Raw genomic sequence first — 24,111 nt, 5'->3', positions numbered from 1 at the left:
AAAAATTTGTCCTATTATTTCAACTAAAATCATTATTTTTCAAATAAATATTACCCGGACACCCCTTTCGTGAAAAATTTGGTTGATTATATAGCGAATCACCTTAGTTCAGTCAGCCCCCCCCCCCTTATAAAAGTTTTGGTAATTCCACTGTTACTGATTTATAGCAAATAAACTAAACAAATAAATACAAAATCCTTGGTGTGTAATCTAGATTTATTTTTATTTTCCGTATTTAAGCCGTCCGTGATTGCTAAAGAGTAATACTATGGCGTGTGGTACTTATGTATATACGTTGATTTGCTCAAACCTTCACTCATTTACATAACACCCTTTTTAGCTCACCTGGCCTAAAAGGCCAAGTGAGCTTTTCTCATCACTTGGCGTCCGGCGTCCGTCGTCGTCCGTCGTCCGTCGTCGTCATCGTCGTTAACTTTTACAAAAATCTTCTTCTCTGAAACTACTGGGCCAAATTAAACCAAACTTGGCCACAATCATCATTGGGGTAACTAGTTTAAAAAATGTGTCCGGTGACCGGCCAACCATCCAAGATTGCCACCATGGCTAAAAATAGAACATAGGGGTAAAATACAGTTTTTGGCTTATAACTCAAAAACCAAAGCATTTAGAGCAAATCTGACATGGGGTAGAATTGTTAAACAGGTGAAGATCTATCTGCCCTGAAATTTTCAGATGAATCGGATAACCCGTTGTTGGGTTGCTGCCCCTGAATTAGTAATTTTAAGGAAATTTTGCTGTTTTTTGGTTATTATCTTGAATATTTTTATAGATGGAGATAAACAGTAAACAGCAATAATGTTCAGCAAAGTAAGATTTACAAATAAGTCAACATGACTGAAATGGTCAGTTGACCCCTTTCGGAGTTATTGCCCTTTATAGTCAATTTTTAACCATTTTTCGTAAATCTTAGTAATATTTTACAAAAATCTTCTCCTCTAAAACTACAGGGCCAAATTAATCCAAACTTGGCCACAATCATCTTTTGGGTTAGTTTGGAAAATATGTCCGGTGACCCGGCCATCAAACCAAGATGGCCGTCATGGCTAAAAATAGAACATGGGGTAAAATGCAGTTTTTGGCTTATAACTCAAAACCCAAAGCATTTAGAGCAAATCTGACATGGGGGTAAAATTGTTTATCAGGTCAACATTTATCTGCTCGGAAATTTTTAGATGAATCGGACATCCCGTTATTGGGTTGCTGACCCTGAATTGTTAGTTTTAAGGAAATTTTGCTGTTTTTGGTCATTATCTTGAATATTATTATTGATAGAGATAAACTGTAAACAACAATAATGTTCAGCAAAGTAAGATTTACAAATAAGTCAACATGACCGAAATGGTCAATTGACCCCTTAGGAGTTATTGTTCTTCATAGTCAATTTTTAACAATTTTCATAAAATTTGTAAATTTTTACTAACATTTTCCACTGAAACTAATGGGCCAAGTTCATTATAGATAGAGATGATTTTAAGCAGCAAGAATGTTCAGTAAAGTAAGATGTACAAACACATCACCATCACCAAAACACAATTTTGTCATGCATCTATCTATCTGCTTCCTTTAATATTCACAGAGACCAAGGTGAGCGACACAGGCTCTTTAGAGCCTCTAGTTAAATAATCTTTTCATTATAAATTCTGATGTAAGAACGGCACCTTTAACTAGCCAATTGAATTTAAATTGAAAACTAATTTAAACTATTAATTTAAAATTTTTACTTGTTATTATATTCAGATCTTACACAACTTTTAATGATTATTTTATTTTATGGTTTAAAATTGTAATGACTATCTTATGAATTAATAAAAGTTTTGCCTTTTCTCATTTATCTGTTCATAAGTTTATATGCCCTCTTGTGTTTTAATGTGTAAAAAGTTGCTACAGTTTATACCATATGAGTAGTGCTCCATAATTAATATAGAGGAACATACAAGAAACTGAACAGTTAGTTTAAACAGTATTTATTAATAAAAAATGTCAAGATAAATATTACAATGTTACATAAAGTTCAAATATGGGATTCGGAAACAAGTTTGGAAAAACTTTTATAAATCCGTCTCCCTAAAAAAAAACACCATCTATTTAACAAACAATATTACGTGCCAACAGTATATTCAGTTTATGGTAGCATATAATAAAATGAATAAATACCAACACACACACGCAAAAAAATACAACAAATAAAATAAGTGAAAAAAAAAAAATGTGGAAAAAAAGGGAAAAAAAACACGAAAACAGTCAACTCTTATTTACTTTTCCAGACAGTCACTGGAACCAACACACACGTCCGACTATAGACTCACTATACTGTCAATTACGCCGGGCAATCCACTCGATTTTACATCATATTAAAAAAAAGTCTATATATATAATATATATATATATACATATACTAGATTAACTTTCAAAACGTTTTGTTTTATTTGTGTATTCAGAAACTTTATGAAACATTTGCACATTGTCCTCGTCAGCTTTTAGACTGTCCCCATATAAGATAATCTTAAGATTAGAACAGGAGATCGTCCCGATAGTATCCCTTCGAATTTCATTATATTTTGGACATTTGAAGAAATAATGAGAGGTAGTTTCTACTCGACCACAGGTACACAGTGCGTTCTCAATTAGATTTTTTTTAATAGATGGTCCCTTAGAACACTACTCTGGAGTCTTAGTCTTGCTTAACATGTCTGTTCTCTTCTACAGCCTAAGTGAAAGTTCAATGGTATTTTATTATTATTTTGAGAGAGATAAGTCTTAAAACCCGATTTTGATTGATTTAGACGAATGTCGTGTGGAATATTATTCCAAAGGTTTACTACGGCTGGTAGAAATGACTTTTGATAATAGCTTGTTCTGCATAATACAGTTTGTAAATTTGAAGACCCCTAGTCCTGTGGTCGTGTAGATCTAGTCTCTGATTTGGAACTAACACAGAAAGATAATCTCCGTGAAACATTTGATGAAATTTTAATAACTTATGTTTATCACGTCGAGACTGGAGTTTCCCAACCGGTTTCATCGTACACAGCAACCGTCTCGATGATATCTTAGTACCACCTGTATCGATTCTTGCTGCTTCTAGTTGTAAGTTTTCCAGAGATGTTTTTAATTAATTTAGTATGTTATCCCAGACAATGTCCCCATATTCTAAGACTGGGCGTATGAAAGATCAATAAATAGTTTCTAAATTTTTCCTTTTAAATTTAAACTTTAACTTTCGGAATAATGCTAATCTAGGAATAGCCTTATTAATAATCATTTTTACATGGTTATTCCAGCTTCCATCTTCATTTATAATAACCTCTAAATGCTTGTGCAACTCAACTTCTTTTATTATATTATTATTCATATACACTGGCGGGTGGTGGGGTTAATGGTGCCTTTTTGAAATGGTCATTATTTCTGTTTTGTTTGGGTTGAAATAGACAAGCCATTGTTTAGACCAAGTATGTATTTTCTCAATATCTTTATTTAGCATTTCTGCCGCTTCATATTCGATATCAACCACTATATAAATTGAGGTGTCATCAGCAAAAAGTTTTATATCAGATTCGATGTCATTAATTATGTCATTAACATAAATGAGAAATAAAATAGGACCCAAGATAGACCCTTGGGGTACCCCAGCTGAGACATGTTCGTTGTTGGACGTTTCTCCACCAATGACAACCTGTTGCCTTCTTGAGTTTAAATAGCTTTCAAACCAAAGTAACAAGTTACCATTAATTCCTATTTTTCTAAGCTTATAAAGTAAGCCTTTATGCCAAACTCGGTCGAAAGCTCGACTAGAGAAGATTACCCTGACCTCTTTCCCTTCATCTAATGCTTTACCAAAATCGTTAATAATTCATAGCAGTTGGTTTACTGTCGAATCACCAGGGATGAAACCTGACTGGTATTTTGTTAATAACGAATTTGTAATAATAAGGTATTTAAAAATGCATCTCTCCATTGTCTTACCAATGTTAGACAGCAAAGATATAGCATGATAGGTCTATAATTAAGTAAAAATTCTGGGCCACCTTTGTTCTTATATACAGGTATAACATTTGCTAGTTTCCACACATCTGGAAACCACCCTGTTGGTAGGGATCGATTAAAAAGTTTTGTAAATGGATACTTCAAGACAGTTGCTGCCGCCTTCAGGAGTCTTGGACTGATTAAATCAGGCCCTGTAGCTTTTGAAATATCAAGATTCAAAAGCACATCTTCAACATCCTGCTCACTTATAACCAGTTCCTCTAGTTTATTAATTTCATCATTTTTTAATATTGGTAATACAGTATATGAATCATCAACAGAAGACTGTGCGCAGAAATAATCGTTAAAATATTCAGCTTTGTCGTAGTCACTTTCTATATATTGGTTATTGAAAATTAAAGTAGGATATGCTGATTTTTTGTTTGGCAGTCCGATCAAATTTTTAATGGTTTTCCACCATTGTTTTGTGCTTATTGTGTGGATAATATCAACTTTATTTATTTGCTTTTCTAAGAATTTTTTTTTATTTGATCGAACATATACATTTATTTCTTATACGTCGAAAATTTGACCAATCAATTTCATCGTTTGTTATTTTTGCTTTTTTATTTAATCTCTTATGCTTCCGAATCATTTTTCTTATATTCGAATTCATCCAAGGTGGATCATGTTTCTTGACCTGAACCAGCTAGTTTATTCGGGATTGATTTTGCTACCGCTTCGAGAATTTTTTCCGTAACATTTACTGCCGCGGTATTTATGTTGTGATCATCAATTAGAGTATCCCAGTTAATTTTAACTTCGTTTTTAAACAATTCATAATCGCCTAAGTGATATTGCCAAATTTGTCTTTTAAAGGATTTTGTTAATTGTTTTTCGATATTTATTACTGCACTTATAGGGAAATGATATCGTACAGAATTTTCGAGGATGTTTTCACCAACTTCTGAGTACAGTATTACATCCGGATCATTTACCATAATTAGATCAAGTAGCGACACTGACTTTTCGCAAAAATATGTAGCATCAGTAATTATTTGATATAAGCTATTTTGGTTGCAAATTTCTCTAAGATTTTGTTTGCTATGATTAAGTTGATCATCATTAAAATCACCGCAAATTATAATTTTATCTGCATTCGAATTATGGCAAGATCTATCGAATAGTTTTTTTTTCCCAGGTTTTTATAGACCGCCAAATTCAGATAACTGAACAGTGGTTTGCTTAAACGTTCAGTGGCAAATATTACGTGCATGTTCAGGACGATTAAAAATATCAATGCATACAAAAGATATGTCGTGTAATAGAGGTTTACAGGGTGAAGGTCAGGACTGCAACTGAAAAATGACGGTTTGCTGGATAGGAAAAGAAAGTCAAGTTTTGCAACAGCCGCGGTTCCTACGAGCCCCTAAATTTGAAAAGTTGAACAACATTGCAATAGTTTTTATCGTGGACAGACCATGACACTCTCTTACACGATGCATCGGATTAAACGTTCCAATTTTGACCGTACGTGACTGCGTACTAGAACCTTCTGGACAGCCAAAATAACGCCCCTAGGTAAGTATTGCCGGTCGGAAGAAGACCTACGTGACACGGTGTTTCCATTCCCAAGTCAATTTTTGGAATATCATCAACAAAGATCTTTAAGTATTAAAGTCAACATTACCGAAATCACCAGTCGACTTCTTATAGAAATTATCTTCCTATAACGACGATTTTTTTCATGTGTTTGTTGCTATTATCAAACTATAATAGATAGATAGAAACTTTTAACGACAAATAAAATTATTATCAAGACAAGACCAACAAATGAGTTTTAAAAACTTTTGTTGTCACATTTTATGCGTTTTTGTGGTCTATATGTGCATATTAAACAAAGGATACCGATGGATTCATGACAAAATTGTGTTTTGGTGATAGTGATGTGTATGTAGATTTTACTTTACTGAAATCTTGCTGCATACAGTTATCTCTATCTATTATGAACTTGGCCCAGTAGAAACAGTGGAAAATATTTTTTAAAAATTTATAAAATTTATGAAAATTGTTAAAAATTGACAATAAAGGGCAATAACTCCATAAGGGGTCAATTGACCATTCTGGTCATGTTGACTTATTTTTGGGTCTTACTTTGCTGTACATCATTGCTGTTTACAGTTTATCTCTATCTTTAATAATATTCAAGATAATAACATAAAGCTGCAAAATTTTCTTAAAATTACCAATTCAGGGGCAGAACCTAACAACAGGTTGCCTGAATGGTCTGAAAATTTCAGGGCAGATAGATCTTGACCTAATAAACAATTTGATTCTGTCAGAACTGCTTTGATTTTAGAGATATGAGCCAAAAACTTGCATTTGACCCCTATGTTCTATTTATAGCCATGAGTAAGCCATCTTCGTTCGCGGGCGGATTAGCATCGGACATAATTTTAAAACTACATACCCTAATGATGAATGTTGACAAGTTTGGCTGAATTTGTTTTATTAGTTTTAGAGACGAGTTATGTAAAAGATAACAAAAATTTACGAAAAATTGTTAAAAATTGACAATAAAGGGCAATAACTCCTTAAGGGGTCAACTGACCATTTTGGTCATGTTGACTTATTTGTTGATCTTACTTTGCTGAACATCATTGCTGTTTACAGTTTATCTATAATATATTTATAATAATATTCAAGATAATAACCAAAAACAGCAAAATAACCAATTCAAGGGCATCAACCTAACAAACCTGTTGTCCGATTCATCTGAAAATTTCAGGGCAGAGTGATCTTTACCTGATTAACATTTTTATCAATGTCAGATTTGCTCTAAATGCTTTGGTTTCAGAGATATAAGCCAAAATTTACTTTTTAAGCCTATGTTCTATTTTTAGACGACGGACGACAGACAACGAAGGCACCAAGTGATGAGAAAAGCTCAGTTGGCCCTTTGGGCCAGGTGAGCAAAAAATAAACTAAATGATAGAATTGTAAAATAAAATATGAGAAGATAGCTTTTAGAAAATGATATGGTCATCATACTTTTACCCCGTATAAAATACTAATGCAAAATGTCAATTATTTTTATGCCCCACCTACGATAGTAGAGGGGCATTATGTTTTCTGGTCTGTGCGTCCGTCCGTCCGTCCGTCCGTCTGTTCGTTCGTCCGTTCGTCCGTCCGTCTGTCCCGCTTCAGGTTAAAGTTTTTGGTCAAGGTAGTTTTTGATGAAGTTTAAGTCCAATCGACTTCAAACTTAGTACACATGTCCCCTATGATATGATCTTTCAAATTTTAATGCCAAATTAGAGTTTTTACCCCAATTTCACGGTCCACTGAACATGGAAAATGATAGTGCGAGTGGGGCATTCGTGTACTGAGGACACATTCTTGTTAAGAAAATGCATTCAAAGTTACCTCCCTTAAAATGCTAATTAAAAAAAATGAAAAACATGCAAAAATGATCTACATTGTAAAAAAAATATATTTAAGAAAATGCCCAATTTCAGAGTTACCTCCCCTTAAAATGCCAATATAAAAAAAAATACTTTGCTTTTTCAAAAATTTAATAAAAAGTATGTGTCACCGTGCTATTTTCCAAGCTACGAGTCTTTGAAAATTGCCTAGATTTGGTTAGATTGTTCATGAAAAAACACATTTGTGTGCAAAAAAAAATTCAATGATAGAATTTTGAAATAAAATGTGAAAAGATAGTTTTTTCATGTACATCTTTTGTATAGTCATTTTATAAAATTTACTGTTTGCAAAAGTATAAATTATTCTAAATAATAGGGATGTTCTGGTACCTAACAGAAAACCCTGGCCATTTTTGGCACAACTTTTTTGAACTTTTGGTCCTCGATGTTGTTCAACTTTGTACTTGTTTCTGCTTTCAAACTTTTGTATATGAGCATCACTAGTATTAAAGTCTTGTGTGGACAAAATGCACTTCTGGCGTATTAAAATTTTTAACTTGTTGCCTTTTGTTAGCTATTATTCGTGTTTCTTTGTCAATTGTGTTCTCCTATTTATATATATTGTAGTCCTGTAATGTTGTGTTGTCATTTTTATGTTATATTTCACATGGCCATAAAAGAGGGAGGTTTGGCATGCCACAAAACCAGGTTCAACCCACCATTTTTTTCCTTTGAAAATGTCGTGTACCAAGTCAGGAATATGGCCATTGTTATATTATAGTTCGTTTCTGTGTGTATTACATTTTAACGTTGTGTTTCTGTTGTGTCGTTAGTTTTCTCTTACTTTTGAGTTTGAATTCACATTACTATAAGACGTGTCACGGTACCTATCTATCCCAAATTCATGTATTTGCTTTTGATGTTATATTTGTTATTCTCATAGGATTTTGTCTCATGCTTAGTCCGTTTCTGTGTGTGTGTGTGTTACATTTTAATGTTGTGTCGTTGTTCTCTTATATTTAATGCGTTTCCCTCAGTTTTAGTTTGTTACTCCAATTTTTTTTTTGTCCACGGATTTATGAGTTTTGAACAGCGGTATACTACTGTTGCCTTTATTTATAATATGTCTTAAGAAAATAAAAATAAAAATGGTGTCACCGAACTTGTTTTCTTGCTACAAGTAAAAGTTAAAAAATTCCCTATCAGTCCAGTATACATTCTTTACTCAAACAGTTATCTCCCCTGAATTGGCTTACTTGACAAATAAATGTTTCTAAAAACACTAAATTTGATATTTGTTTAAATATTTTGATTTATACAATAAATCAACAAGTTTTCTTTATATAAATTATCAGACTAACCATTCAATTGCAATCTGTCTCCAAATTTGCAGATTTGGGCAAATAACTAGACCAATTTTGTACTGTGATTGTACAATCCAAGATGGCGGTATACAATGAATCTACCTTAAATCAAATAAATTTATTCATACATAGTGGAGACAGATAAAAACAAATTCTAAAGGCTGTGATTTTAACCCTTGACTTCCTCACATGAGACAAACATGCTACCATGAGATCACAGAGGCAGTTCATTAGTACAGTACGGTATTCAATATAAATTCAATATTTCAAAGTCCATTGAGGAACAGCACCTGCATTACTTTGGACACAACAGTGTGGTCTGATTTACTTTAAATGCTTTAGTTTCAGAGATATAAGTAAAAAACTGCATTTTACCCCTATGTTCTATTTTTAGCCATGTCTGTCATGTTGATTGGCAGGCCGCTGGGTTATCAAACACAATTTTTAAACTGCATTGTAATTACTCTAATGATGATTATGGCCAACTTTGGGTAAATTTGACCTAGTAGTTTCAGAGGAGTAGATCTGTGTACAGTTAACCGATGACTGACAGTCAACGTACGCCAAGTGAGGAGAAAACCCCACTAAGCCTAATTGACCAGGTGAGCTAAAAAGAATATGGGGTATGATTGCCAATGGAACACCTCTTCACAAGAGACTAAATGACACATAAATTAATAACTATATGTCACCATATGGCCTTCATGTACATAGTCAGCTTTAATAGGCTCTTAATAACAAATGTAAAACAATTCAAACACGAAAACTAAAAGCCAAATATATGTACAAAATAATGAACGAAAAACAAGTTTAATTATTAGTATTTTCTTCTGATCTTTTGTATTAATAATTTCATTGGCAGTAATCCATTTTTCTTTTGTAGTGATGGATGGAATACATTAAAGTCAACTTTTTGTAGCTGTCTTAAATATTTATCACAGATAACCTGAAATGAGAAAAAAGATAATTTCTTATTAACTGAGTGAAAAAAAATTAAAAGCATTTTTAAAAAGTGCTTGCACATTAGTGTTGTTTGTTCATGAATGAATATTTCAATATTGTTCTGAAGTTATGATTTTCATTTTTGGCAGAGATTTATTTTTTTGAAATAATGTAGCAAGTGCTCTCAGTACACAATTTATTTATCCTGTTCTTCCTAAATATAAACATCAACTCGTGTAAATACTTTTAATGTTTGGTCTGAATAACAGCATTTGTTAGAAGGTTTAAACATTTATTTATGTAATGAATTGATAACTTGAGCAACTTTAGTTCTTTTCCTCGAATGAGATTTGTAGTTCTAATCAGTGAATGGCAAAGAACATACACACCAAAGAAGCCATCTTTATCTGTAAACATTTTCGGAAACACTTTCAAGTGACTGCCAAGAATTCTAGAATGGCATAAAATCATAAAATGAAACTTTTTTTACCAGTACAATGTATATCATTCAATTAGAAGCTTCTTAAATTATTGATTGTAAACTTTACAGTTTAGAAATTTTTAACCAGAAATAATGAATGTTACAAACACATTTAATGTAACTTACAGAATTCAAAAACAAAGGAAGAACAGCTGATGGTACTTCCTTCTTCATAGACCTTGCCTAAAAATAGATTTTAATTAAAGCTTTGATTATTTAACATTTTTCTCACATTGCTTAAAATAAAATATTTGGGTTCAGCCTTTAAAATATCAATAAATATTTTACAGAACCCTTTTTTCTCCAAATCATCTTGCTAAAATGCTAGGTTTTTTTTCTGGTTGAAAAAACAAGATTTTTCAGTATAAACCTCAGTGCAACTTTGTTAGATATAAAATCTTGTTTATTTTGGAGATAGTAAATAAACTCCATGGAAATGAGAAATGCCAAATCTTAAAAAACTGCATACCAAATACCACTGACTTGTTATAAGTGGTTTCCTATAAGCTAACCAAAACACAAACTTTAACATGTCAACTATACAAAAGGAGTAGGTCCAGTTAGGGCCGATTTTAATCTAAAATTTCAGGATCATCTTGCGAAAGATTTTGGACACTTTTTAAACACTTAAGTGTCTATTTCAATTGATTCGATTAGTTTATTTGAAAGATTTTAACTGATTTAGTCATTAAAAACGCTCCGATTCAAGCTTAAATATGAAAAATCTATCAAATATGCCAAAAACCGTCAGTTTTCAAATGGTTTATGTCAAAAATGAAAGTGGCCACATCCGTGTTCATCCTCAACCTTTATATAATATATATGTTATGTATTATTGTCAAATACAACTAACATTTCAATATTTTGAATGAACATGAATGCAGCCACTTTCATTTAAGACGGAAACCGTCTAAAATTTAACTAAAATGCTAAAATTGTGAAGATTTCAGTAATTTAGCATGACTTAATGATGCTAGTACACAATATATGTGTATTGTATTGACAAAAACAGCCCATAATTATGTAGCAGAAGCATTCTACTTTCCAATAAATAGCTAAAAGATTACATTTTCACAATTTTGAAAAACTGCTAAATTTTGGGGCCAAAAAGGGGTCTTATTGAACCTACTCCTTTCATTGACCCATGATAAGGGTGGGCCATTTAGTCTGCATGGAAATGAGAGTTACAAATGCCTTTGCTTATAAAACTGTATACCAAATACCACTGACTTATCATAAGTGGTTTCCTATAAGGTAACCTAAACACAAACTTTAACATGTCAACTTTACAAAATTTCTTTATCATTGACACATGATGAGGGTGGGCCATTTATACTGCATGGAAATGAGAGTTGCAAATGTTAATTTAACTGAATGACAATTACCATTAACATTTGATTAGTGGATCATTTTAAACTGACCTAATCACAATCTAATAAATTGTTGATGCAGCTGCCAGAAACAGCACAACTTTGTCTCACTTTTATGCCTTTGTCACAGCATTACAAAAGGTCATTATAGCTTGCTGTTTGGTGTGAGCTAAGGCACCATGTTGAAGGCCAAACTTTGATCTATAATGGTTTACTTTTACAAATTGTGACTTGGATGGAGAGTTGTCTCAGTGGCACTCATACCACATCTTCTTATATCTACGGCTAAATTTAAATACTTTACCGTTTCTAAATGTTGCTTGGCAACACTAGCAACTTCAAATACAATATCACAGATTTCTTTTTGTTTTCTTCCTCTCATCACATCTTCACCTGAGATTTTGAACTGAAATGAAAACTGACACTTTCAATTCAATGATATACAAGAATTTCATTTACTCATATGATAGATATTAATGCTGTGCTTACAAAATATGGTTGTAACAAAATGTACCACAACAAAAATTGTTTTAATTACTGTATTAGATATAAAAAGTAGTCAGGGTGAAATAATTTAAATGGTCTAATTAGTACTCAGAACTATACATTATTTCATTGCATTCAAACATTAGGGGAGGTTTGGAATCCCGCTATCATGTTTAACCCCACTACATTCTGTATGTATGTGCAGGTCCCAAGTCAGGAGCCTGTAATTCAGTGGTTGTCGTGTGTTTATGTGTTACATATTTGTTTTTTGTTCATTTTTTTTACATAATTAAGGCCGTTAGTTTTCTCGTTTGAATTGTTTTACATTGTCATTTCGGGGCCTTTTATAGCTGACTATGTGGTATGGGCTTTGCTCATTGTTGAAGACCATACGGTGACCTATAGTTGTTTATTACTGTGTCATTTTGGTTTCTTGTGAAGAGTTGTCTCATTGGCAATCATACCACATCTTTTTTTTATATCCAATACATTAACAAGATTGCAATGAAATTTTTATTTTTATTTCATGCACTTTATCTTTGCTGGATAGTTATTTCATTTAATATCCTACAACACAGATCTTCATTTCTTTAAAATAAATTCAGATATCAAGTTCCATTTATAAAACCAACCTTCAACAGAGATTCTCTTGGCAGGTATATTCTACCTTTACTAGAATTATATGGTAATCCCCTCAGTAACGTGACCACACCCTGTGATTTACCAATGTGACTAGCTACATGATGAACCTGCTTGTCTGTTATACCTGTAAAAAGTTTAACAAAATGTTATTTGAGAAGGCAATATGTAAATTGTTGAACTTTCTTCATAAGACTACCAGGTATTCTATTTATATATATGTCAAACCTACCATTGGTCAGAATTTTAAATAAACTGCAATATGTGGTGCAACACTTTAAATCCATCAAACTATAGTAATTGTAAACACTAAACCCCTTGCAAACATTTACAGCTTTAAATACAATATTTCAACAGGATTATCTTTATACAACAAAATTCTTCATTAAAAAAAGAAAAATGAAGAGATGTGGTATGATTGCCAGTGTGACAAATATCAACTCAAGTTCAAATGATGAATAATGAATAATGTTTTAAAAACAAGAATACTTCTTGAATATGTTGAATCAGTCATATCTAAAATATTCCATGACTTGTAAGAACAATCCTTGTTCTTGAAATCTGCTTTTTGTTTTATTTTAGTATTTTATCTCATACAAAAAGGTAATGACAAATAATAAACATAATATAAACAATTAAAACTGTAAGCTACTGCTCACTGATTAAACCCCAGTCGCCCAGGAAGTTATTGAGTGATGAATCTGAAAAGGCATCACATGGTATAGCTGACTTTTATAAACCCTGATACCAAATTTCAGAAATCCTTTTGACGTAGTTCCTAAGAACGATATGACAAAAAATATTCATGAGATGGACAGACAGACAATGGTTAAACAGTATAAATATTCATGGGAAAGACCGACTAACAGATGGATGGACAGAAAGGGGGTGGGAGAAAGGAGAAAGGGGGTAGGAGAAAGGAGAGGAAGGCTGGAAGAAAGGAGAAAAAGTTGGAGAAAGGAGAAATTTTTTTAAGTTATCTCAAGGAGATGTTTTATTCTAATGGGAGAAAGGAGAATGGGGGTAGAAGAGAGGAGAAGAGGGGTGGGAGAAGGGAGAAGGGTACCACCCTGTCCTCCCCCTCAATACTGTGCAATTGAAGGTTTCTTCTTTCTTCTTGAAACTTTTCCAAAATTTGGAAAAAATTTGAACCCCTTATAGAAGATAAAAAATCCCCCCCCTTTTTTTAGAATCCCTCCTTGGAGCAATTACCCCCAAACATAATTCAAGCCTTTGTAGTACAGAACCTTGTAGTACAATTTCAAAGAGATCCATTCATTTAAACACAAGTTATTGTCTGGAAACTAGAAAAATGCTTGTTTTTGGCGCTTTTCTTTGTCCTTCATTCCTGCATGTTTGGAACAATTACCCCCAAACTCAATCCCAGACTTCCCATTGTGATATGGAACCTTGTGGTACAATTTCAGAGAGATCCATACACTCACACACAAGTAATTGTCCCGAAACTACAAAAATGCTTGTTTTTTGCCCCTTTTTGGCCCTTTATTTCTAAAGTGTTGGCACCATAACCCCCAAAATGAATCTTAACCTTCTACCTTTAGAATTAAACATTGTGTTATGATTTCAGACCAATTAAAATACTTATATACAAGTTATCATCCTGAAACTAAAATAAATCTTGTTTTGGGGCCCCTTTTGGGCACCTAAATCCTAAAGGGTTAGGACCATCATCTCCAAAATCAATCCCAACCTTTCTTTTGTGGTATTGAACCTTCTGAAAAAAAATTCATAGAGATCCATTCACTTAAACTAAAGTTATTGTCCAGGAGCCAAATGTGTCTTCGGACAAAAATAAATACAGTATAGTTGCCCTTTACCTTCAGATTCTAAAAATAAATACAGTATAGATGACTTTGTGTCTTCAGAATAATCTTCTATATCTTTTATGTTCTTGTAAAAGTCTGCATTTAATTTTGAATACTGCAAATGAATAGATTGTACTGAGTAATAGAAAAACTCAAGATATAAATTAAATCTTCTGACTAAATTGTCTTAATTTCTGAATAATTCAAAGTTGTTGTTAATTTTTAATTTGCATTTTCTCACCCTTTCTTATTTTCTGTAGAAATATGAGGGGAAGGTTGAGTCTTGAAAAACATGTTAAATCCAACCACATTTCATGTGTGTCTGTCCAAAGTCAGGAGCCAGTAATTCAGTGGTTGTCATTGGTTTCTTTCAGTTATATGTGTTGGTTTTTTTTTGCATTAATTGAAAGGAATTTTTTGTGCATTGAAATTTGTACAGATTTTTTCTCTGGGCATAGCATTTGATTGTGTTTTCCTGGATATATTATGATATACTTTGATTGATAGGTGTTAAATGCCACTTTTAACACTATTGCGCTGTTTCGTGATGGTGACAGTTTTCATTGGTGTAGGAAGCTTGTGTGCACAGAGAAAACAACCTTCTGTAGGAAATTTGACAATTAAAACTATAGTCCAACTGACCTGTCATGTTGAATTTTTGCTCTGCTTGATCAAAACTAAAAGATGTTTGCAAAACAACATTTTATGCCTGTGACATCAACTCTTTTCTACTTTAATACAAATGTACTGAAAATCACAGGAAAATATTCTATTTCCTTCAATATCACACACCTTTGAGATTTGTATATTGTATTTTGTTTTATAAATTTGTTATTAAACTTGTTTGGATAAAATAAGGCTGAGTAAAGATCTGGCAAAGTATTTTAACCTTGCCACATAGCTGATAAAAATACAATGTTTTGATAGATACTTACTCTTGCATCAATTATTTTAAAAAACAAATCTTTGGAAAGTTTCTTCTTTCTTATACACTGCAAAATAAAATAGAAATGGGGAATGTGTCAAAGAGACAACAACCCGACAAAAGAGCAGAAAACATCCAAATGCCACCAATAGGTCTTCAACACAGCGAGAAAATCCAGCAGCCTGACGCATGCATCAGCTGGCCTCTTATCAAAAATGTGTTAATAGTTTTAAAAAAAATGTTTTGCTCTATAATTTTGGATAAAAATCGTAAGTGTTGATATTTGAATTTACATTACTTTATTTGATGTCTCATTGATAAAGCGAAAATGAAATTGGTAAATCTTCAGTCAAAAAGAATTCAATAATTCACAGACATGTTAAGTGAAACCTCACCTTAAGAACAAAGGTATCTACTTTTCATCAATATATACATCCTGTAGTGGAAAGATAAATGCATAATGCTCATTGTTGAAGGCCATAAAGTGACCTATAGCTGTTAATTTCTGTGTCAATTAGTCTCTTGTGTAGAGCTGTCTCATTGGCAATCATACCACATCTTCTTTTTTAAATGAACCTAGGCTATATAAAAAATATCAAATAATACCCCAAAAAAATTATTTGATGATTATTTGCTGCACTTATTTAATAATTAAGTTAATTTCTTGCCAAGTGTGTGAACATATATTTTGTCAGTATTAGGCACAAACACTGACAAGGAATTCCACAATGAACATCTGTATAAGTAAATTTTATCGAGTTGGGAAAAATGAGGTTTTGATTTTGTGTTCTCTTTCTTAAACCTTACCTGTGACAAGGCTAAAGCTGCAGGCGTGTGAGGTGGAGAACCCTGCAAGTAAAATATTACAACTTACCTAAAATAATAGGTTAACAACTGTTTATAATTTTTAAGACATATTAAACTTGATATAAACATCCAGATTATGTCACTTTCCAATAGAATAAAACATTCAAATGATTTTTATATAGAATCATCTGCCTGTAGTGCTCTGTACCCCCTTTTTATCTTTTAAAAAGATCTTAATATCACTGGCAACAACTATCATATGGAATTAATATTAATGACATTAGTTTTTAACAGGCAGGATAACCTTAAATATGATTATATATACATGTACCAAAAATAGACCTCATAATTAATTCATCTGATAAGCAGTCCCTGAACCGGAAAATAAGGTCAAGGATTGATCCCTACAATAAATATATATAGTTATACCTCATATATCTTTTCAATGCTATCTTTCCAAAACTGCATTCTTATCAGACCTGTTTTAATGTCAGATGCAAAATGTATGTCTCCAATCTGAAACATACAGTAAGGGATATTCAGATAGTTTATCACAGCTTCAAAGATAATTGTAGTTCATATATATTTTTCTGTGAAAATATTAAAGATTTAAATAATAAGATCTAACTAATAAAGTGTTTTCAGTCTTTCAATTAAAAAAAAAAGTGCCAGTAGAGTAAAAACAAAAAAGCTGGAAAAATCGTTTCAAATGTTTTTATGGTGGGTTTTTTTCTGAATATAAAGAGTGAAGATATGATAAACTGACAAATTATGAATTATGGAATGAATTCGAATTAGGCATTTTAGTGTGTACAGAACTGCATACCTCTTCAAAGTATCTAAAAGTCTCATGTTTTCTTTGGTTTTATAAGGTATTTGGAATGTTATGAAAGTTTCACAATTTAAGAAACAAACAAGAAGCTCCTAAGAACCTGAACTGCTGGTAAAAATATGCCATTTTGTTATAAGTTTTTGCCTTTATTGTAATCATTCATGCGATTTTCTCAGACTTTGTATTAAACTATTGCGGTTTCAAATCAATTTTTGCCTTAAAAAGTTTCTGCTTAAATAATATACTTTTTTTTTAGTTTAATTGCAAAAACAGGAATATTAGCCAAAAATCTTCATTGATGCCCTTAAGGATTGTTTGGATGTTTTTGGTGCAAACAGAACATAGAGAGATCTTGACATTCCGAGCATGTTTAACCACAGCCGATTTTTTTGATATATTGTAGTGTTTTAGATGTGACAATTTATGCATTTTAACCTTTATAGTTTTAGTCATGGTGGTCATGTTTGTTGACTGAAAGGGATAAAAAAAAATACAAATTTGACACTCATAACCTTTAGGATCATTCACCCAATATTTGGTCAAAATTGGTTCAACAGTTTCAGAGGAGCAGATCTTTGAAAAAATTTACAATGGTGACAGACACAAAGTAATAGCAATAGCTCCCATGCCCCTACATTCCAGATTAGCTAATAATACTGTCAACAAAGACAAGTTGGAGTTTAAAAGTAAAGGTATACCTGAGCTGTCTCTACATTAAATGCTTGTATAGCAAAAGCTATTGGCATTAAAGATGGTGGGAATAACCTTGCACATAGGTAATTTTCATAATCATATTTCCTGCAAAATATCAAACATCAATTAAATTTAATAGTAAATAAAAAACAACATTAATTCGAACGTCAATCTTTTTATTGATAGATTGCTGTGTAATATCTAGCAGCAAATTTTACAAACTTATCCATGACCATAACAAAGTATTCTGAAATTAAGATATATATAGTCGTTTTTTCTATTTAACTAATGATGTGGTGACTTCGATTTATAATTTGCTAACTCTTTTGATATTATTTACAAAAATCTTAATTTATAAAAACTCCTTTTAATAAGACATAATCTCACTACTATCAATTTATAAAATGTTGTCTTGATATATAGACAAAATACAACTACGAATTATCTCCCTTTAAGGATTGAAAATTTCATAAATATCAAACTGTGAGTGTATATGAAAAGGTCAACTCTGACCATCTTTGGAGACTGTTTAGAGCTTGAAATTTTGTGTACACAAGTATTTGTATATTGTTGAAGCATGCAATAATTGAATTAATTTAATCTAATTCAATTACCAGTAATATTTTGAGTAAAAATGCAATAAGATAATCATAATAAACAAATATAAATAATAATGAATTCAATTTATGGATAAATTCAGTTTGTTTAATGACTTAAACGAGATCTTATTCAAAATATAAAACCACCATGATTAAGTACTTAGTAGAAATTTGGATTTACAATAATTTGATTATTTTGGACACAGCACCTAATTTGCAAATGCAGCAATGTATTTTAAAAGAATATTAATTAAAAAAAATTCAAAAAAATAAAACTCTGTCTAAGTTGTTTATAAAGATGGTAGGAGTTGACAAGTAAACAGTTGGAGTTTACTTTTTTTTATAGAGTTTAAGTAAAATATAAAATAAATGAGCAATGAGATTAAAATATAAAAAATTTAGTAAAATATACAAAATAAGCCTGAACTTTTTTTTTTTAGTATGAATTAAGTTTTACAATAAATATATAAATACAACATGTACAAGAAGAATGAAGATATATGATTTTTTACAAATTCATCAACATTTAAAGAATATGCAGTCCTGAGTAGACTTTATAAGCAGTTTGAGTTTATTTAATAGATGGTCTGAGTTGACTTAAATTATTAAATCCAAGTTGACTTATCACTCTGTCTACATTGCCCCATTTAAATATGGTTAAATTTTCTTCCTTTTCGGTTGTCCTAATAATTATGACGTCTTGAAAGGCTACTATAAAAAAAAACTGTGACGACTTCTTATAAATCGTAGAAAAGCTTCACAGAAAAAAATTAAAATAGACTTCATAATTATTTGAACTACCTTTTTGGGTTGTCCAAATAATTATGACGTCTTGAAAGGCTATTATATTTTTTTTCTTTGACGCCTTACTTCGAAGTAAGGCGTCAAAGAAAAAATTAAAATAGCCTTTCAAGATGTCATAATTATTTGGACTACCTTTTTGGGATGCTATATCTGAAGCTATTTTTTCAGATTTGCCCTCCCATCGATTCCTTTGTTATATCAACAAAAACAGTCTGGCAGAAATTTTTTACGAGTTATGTGCAGTGCTAAATAAATTTAAAAAAAAACATTTGCTCCAGTCATTTATTCCTGAGACTACTATAACAGTTATAGTAGTCTCAGAATATTCCAAAAATGGACAACTGGTCACAGACAACTACAGTCATTTAATTTTAAGTACCAACTTTCAAATTTCATTATTTTAGAGTACAAGCTGTAGGTTTTCTATTTTGTTTTCATATATTAAACATTGGAATGACAAAGGGTACATAATTTACCCTAATAAATTTAATGAGTTATTATTTGTACCTTACAAGGTCAACACAGTATTGAAAGTTTGATGGACGACTACTTTCCTGTGATTTACTACTTTTTGAGAATGTTCTTATATCAGAGGAGTTAACTATGTTATATAAGCGTCCTTTTAAACACTTTGAGCAGTTAAAAAGCATGAAAGTCATCTTTTCGGCTGCTAACATATTGGTTGATTACTTCCCTTGAACAAGTGCCCGTTTTAAATTCTAAACCGTAATCGGTGAAGAACTGGAGCTTTCCGTTTTTGCCTCCTCGTGAAACTCTTTTAAAATTCTAGCAGTATTTCGATTCTAAAGGATGTTCGCTACCCTGTTTCAAAATAATAATAAATAAAGGAACTAAAAAAAAGCAAATAACTAGAAGCTCTAAAGAGCCTGTGTCGCTCACCTTGGTGCATATTAAACAAAGGATGCAGATGGATGCATGACAAAATTATGTTCGGTGATGGTGATGTGTTTGTAGATATTACTTCAAAGTCGGATCCATGGGGCCCTGGGGGACGGTCCCCCCCTTTCGTGGGAAAAATTTGGTTGATTATATAGGGAATCATTGAAGCATGACTGGAGCGGCACCCTTAGGTCAGTCAGTGCCCCCCTTTAGGAACTGAGTTCTGGATCCGCCACTGTACTTTACTGAATACTGTTACTGTTAACAATATATCTATCAATAATGCACTTTGTCCAGTAGTTAGAGAGAAAAACATTTTGTAAAAATTTACCAAAATTTACAAAATTTATGAAAATTGTTAAATTTGACTATAACGGGCAAAAACTCCTTAAGGGGTCAATTGACCATTTTGCTCATGTTGACTCACTTGTTGATCTAACTTTGCTGAGCATTATTGCTGTTTTAAGTTTATCTCTATCTATAATAATATTCAAGATAATAACCAAAAACGCGGCAAAATTTCCTTAAAACTACCAATTCGGGGGCAGCAACCCATCAACCAGTTGTCCGATTCATCTAAAAATTACCTTCGAGCCAGGTGAGCTAAAAATGAAGGGTCCGTGTATAAAAAAAAAAAAAGAAGATGTGGCATGTTTGCCAATGAGACAACTCTCCACAATAGACCAACATGACACAGAAATCAACAAAAAAAGGTCACCGTACGGCCTTCAACAATGAGCAAAGCCCATACCGCATAGTCAGCTATGAAAGGCCCCGAAATGTGTACTTGTTGAAAAAATAACAAGGAGTATCTAAGATTTTTAAAGATGGCATTTTAAACTATTTTCAATCAATCTTTGAAAAGGAAAGTAGGGGTTAGTGGGCAAATTTTTTTAATAGCACTACATGGATAAAACCTAAGGATTCAGAATATCTGGCAAAAATTCAAAAACTAGAGGAGCGAGCCGAACACCCTTATTAAAACAGCATGAAAATCCTAATGTAAAAAAAAGGATCAAGATTGGAAATACTGCCCCATAGAGTTTTTGTTTAATTATTATTTTATATCAATAACGATATATAGGTGGCGGAAAATCATGATCTTAGGAATAAAATCATCTTACTGAAAATATTGACAGTCTATATTTCATAAAGATCACCGAAAATGTCATAAACTTCAACAAAAAGTGGGCTTACTTTTTGGCTGGACTGCCATTGGTGGATCCAGGGGGGTGTCCGGGGGTTGGAACCCCCCTTTACTCTGGGTTGGGAACCCCCCTTTTTTAAATGTCTGGATCCGCCCCTGACTGCCCTCCGTTTTCATTTTTCAAGCGGTGAAATTTTCCTCCATCACTTTGAATACATGCGTCGATAAATTAAATGTAAAATATGTTTTCAATGTTGGAATGAGAGTAACAGAAGGTCCCAAATGATCTCCAGGGAGGTTTATAACTTTATTGCACTGGACTGAGACAAAAAATATTGTTACCAGGTCAATGATGTAAATGAAAGCTTCAAAGATAAATCTTTTCTTCTGTATTCTGTATATTTCGGCGTAATTTATACTAATGAATTTTAAAGCACCAATAATTTTGCACCTATCATAATCAAGTGGTGTGAAAATATGTTTTTAACATTCATGGAACTAAAATGGCAATACAAGACAAGACAATTTATTTCAACTTACTTAGGCACACGTAAGGTGCTACAAGAGGATAACAATTATCCATTTACATTTACAATTACATATATACTTATATGAGGGGGGCAAGGGGGGTCCCAATAACAGCAAAACAGCAAATTGATTTGGCTTATAACAAATAACAAGGAATTAAAATTGACAAAAACAGATAACAGTAAATCAAATAAGTCGGGTCCTTGGCAAATCCAGTATTTCTTATTACGGGTATAATCCTTTGTAATGAATTCCATTTTCTATGAACATGTTTTTAAAATTATGTATCTAGAATGTGTTTACTACTCAATATATTTGTATACGCTCGTTTACAGGACGTAATATGGAATACTGTTGTCCGTCTCTCGTCAACATGTCGAACATTTACTCCAACACTCTTAAACCAAAATTTTGGAAATTGTTTATATCTATTGACGTGATCGAGCTCCCCTTCGTTTTTTCATAGATTTTAAGTTTCTGCATGAGTAATGGGGGTTTATTCAATAAAAATGGTGTTTTTTTCAGTTTTCTGATAATATCTCAAAAATCCTTTCACGTTGCAAGGAATTTTGGTGAACTGTTTATATCTATTGACATTAGCTCCCTTTAAATTTTAATAAATTTTAGATTTTACGGGGTTTTATTAATTAAAAAGGGGGATTTTCCAGTTTTCGGACATTAACACAAAAAAGTTTTTAGCAGTTCTCATGAAACTTTGGTGTATTGTTTATATGAATTGACTGAAGCTCCCTTTCATTTTTATAAATTTCTGATATGACATAAAGAAGTTATCGAATATTTAAAAAAGGGCGACGGGCGTATCATGCACTCATGGCGTAGATGTTTATTGGTTATAGAATACTTTTTTCAGCATTTATTTTTATACAGTTATAGAAACTCACACATGCTTGTAATTTAAATAGTGTGTAATAGAATTGAGAATGGAAATGAGGAATATGTCACAGAGACAAAAATGATATCTAGTAAAAATTCAAGCGCAGTAATGTATCAAAGCAATTCCAGTTGACATAGTTCTTGTGTTTGTTGCTACTAAAAAATGACCTAAAAGAGTTTGAAATTATATATATTCGCATTCTGACTTTTAAATGCCCATTTAATGAGGTGTGTGAATTTTTCTTAATAAGACTATGAGGCAAAGTGGTGTATAGGGTAGAAAAATCAAAAGCACCAATTATAAGCATGCAATTTATCAAGTACCTCGAGCGAAATTTGACACTCCAAAAGTAATTTATTCCACTATTTTCAAAGGCTCAATTTGAACATTTTTTCAGCAGGCTTGTACCCGAAGTGTACTAGTAAGTAGAACACATAGTTTAGTAGGGGAACAATGGCATGAAGACGAAATAAATCTTTGTTTGTAATGAGCTTTGCATGTGCAGCTTCGGAACCCATGAACTTTCATTGTACAATGTGTTTGGTTCTGCTTTGAAAAGAATCACAGAGCTGAGTCAATGTACCATATTATATAAAAGGTTAACTGATTGTAAGGACCTAGTCCTTACTTGAGATTCTGGTCAGATATTCCAGGCCATATGTTTTCCTTTTTTTATATTAAGAATTGTTCTGATTTAATATGTTGGTACGGGAAACAAGGAGTTAACATTATCCTCATACAAAAAAATAAGATAGTTCTAAATGCATGTTCCAAATGGAATTTAGTACAAAGGATAATCATAAGATATACTGGAATTGTCCTGGACCTCACTTCTGTGATGGGTATATGTTAATGGAATCCTTCTCCGAATACGGGACCAACATATTAGTAGTGGTAGACCACAATGTCCAATGATCTTCAATTTCTACCGAAAATTTGCTGTCAAAAAAATGCTTACATTCACATTTTCAATAACAGTTAACAGCAAATACATTATCACAATAACAGATAACAAAAAAAACTAAAAGCCCAATAACAGCTAACAAAGAATAAGACAATAACAGCTAACAGCAAATATATTTTCAGAATAACAGATAACAAAAAATTAAATTGCCCCATAACAGCATAACAGTTAAACCCCTTTCCCCCCCCCTCTCTTATATATTTACAAGCAAATTGCAACGTGGATATGAAGTTATTGTAACATGCTATGAATTATGAAAATATTTTTTCAATTGTCCTAGAAACATGCACACTTTTGTTAGCACTGGCACGTTACAGTGTGATAATAGACCAGTAAATTTCAATTGGGTAGGATTTTTTGTGTAATATTATAAGTCATCTTGGTGTAATCAGGGGTGTACAGAATTTTACACCGTTGTTGAAAATTCATACACCCTGAGGCGCAGCCGAATGGGTGTATGAATTTTCAACAACGGTGTAAAATTCCGTACACCCCTGATT

The 24,111-nt window shown here is 32.2% G+C and overlaps 1 protein-coding gene across 1 annotated transcript; it reads right to left on the bottom strand.

Annotated features, from left to right (window-relative positions):
• Positions 1-9,567: 9,567 nt before the first annotated feature.
• Positions 9,568-19,887, bottom strand: LOC139522840 (NADH dehydrogenase (ubiquinone) complex I, assembly factor 6-like). The gene is made up of 10 exons (XM_071316441.1): positions 19,685-19,887; positions 17,780-17,879; positions 16,679-16,765; positions 16,250-16,291; positions 15,453-15,509; positions 14,530-14,632; positions 12,685-12,818; positions 11,871-11,972; positions 10,323-10,379; positions 9,568-9,719 (listed from the first exon to the last, which is right to left on the bottom strand). Exons 1-10 carry the CDS (start codon positions 19,852-19,854, stop codon positions 9,591-9,593), a joined length of 981 nt encoding a protein of 326 aa, XP_071172542.1. The 5' UTR covers positions 19,855-19,887; the 3' UTR covers positions 9,568-9,590.
• Positions 19,888-24,111: the final 4,224 nt, after the last annotated feature.

This window comes from Mytilus edulis, chromosome 5 (genome assembly GCF_963676685.1).
Source record: "Mytilus edulis chromosome 5, xbMytEdul2.2, whole genome shotgun sequence".
Lineage (NCBI taxonomy): Eukaryota > Metazoa > Mollusca > Bivalvia > Mytilida > Mytilidae > Mytilus > Mytilus edulis.
Note: the sequence above shows the minus strand (reverse complement) of the source record. Positions and strands in the feature narration are given on the sequence as shown.

Bases quoted from the DNA above. Each gene is read 5' to 3' on its own strand.
- LOC139522840 (XM_071316441.1), bottom strand. From the start codon at position 19,854: ATGTTAGCAGCCGAAAAGATGACTTTCATGCTTTTTAACTGCTCAAAG. The intron at 12,819-14,529 runs GTAAAGGGCAAC...AACTTTTTACAG, and splicing joins TTTATTTTTAGAATCTGAAG to GTATAACAGACAAGCAGGTT. The intron at 9,720-10,322 runs GTAAGTTACATT...TTCTCATTTCAG, and splicing joins TTCCTTTGTTTTTGAATTCT to GTTATCTGTGATAAATATTT.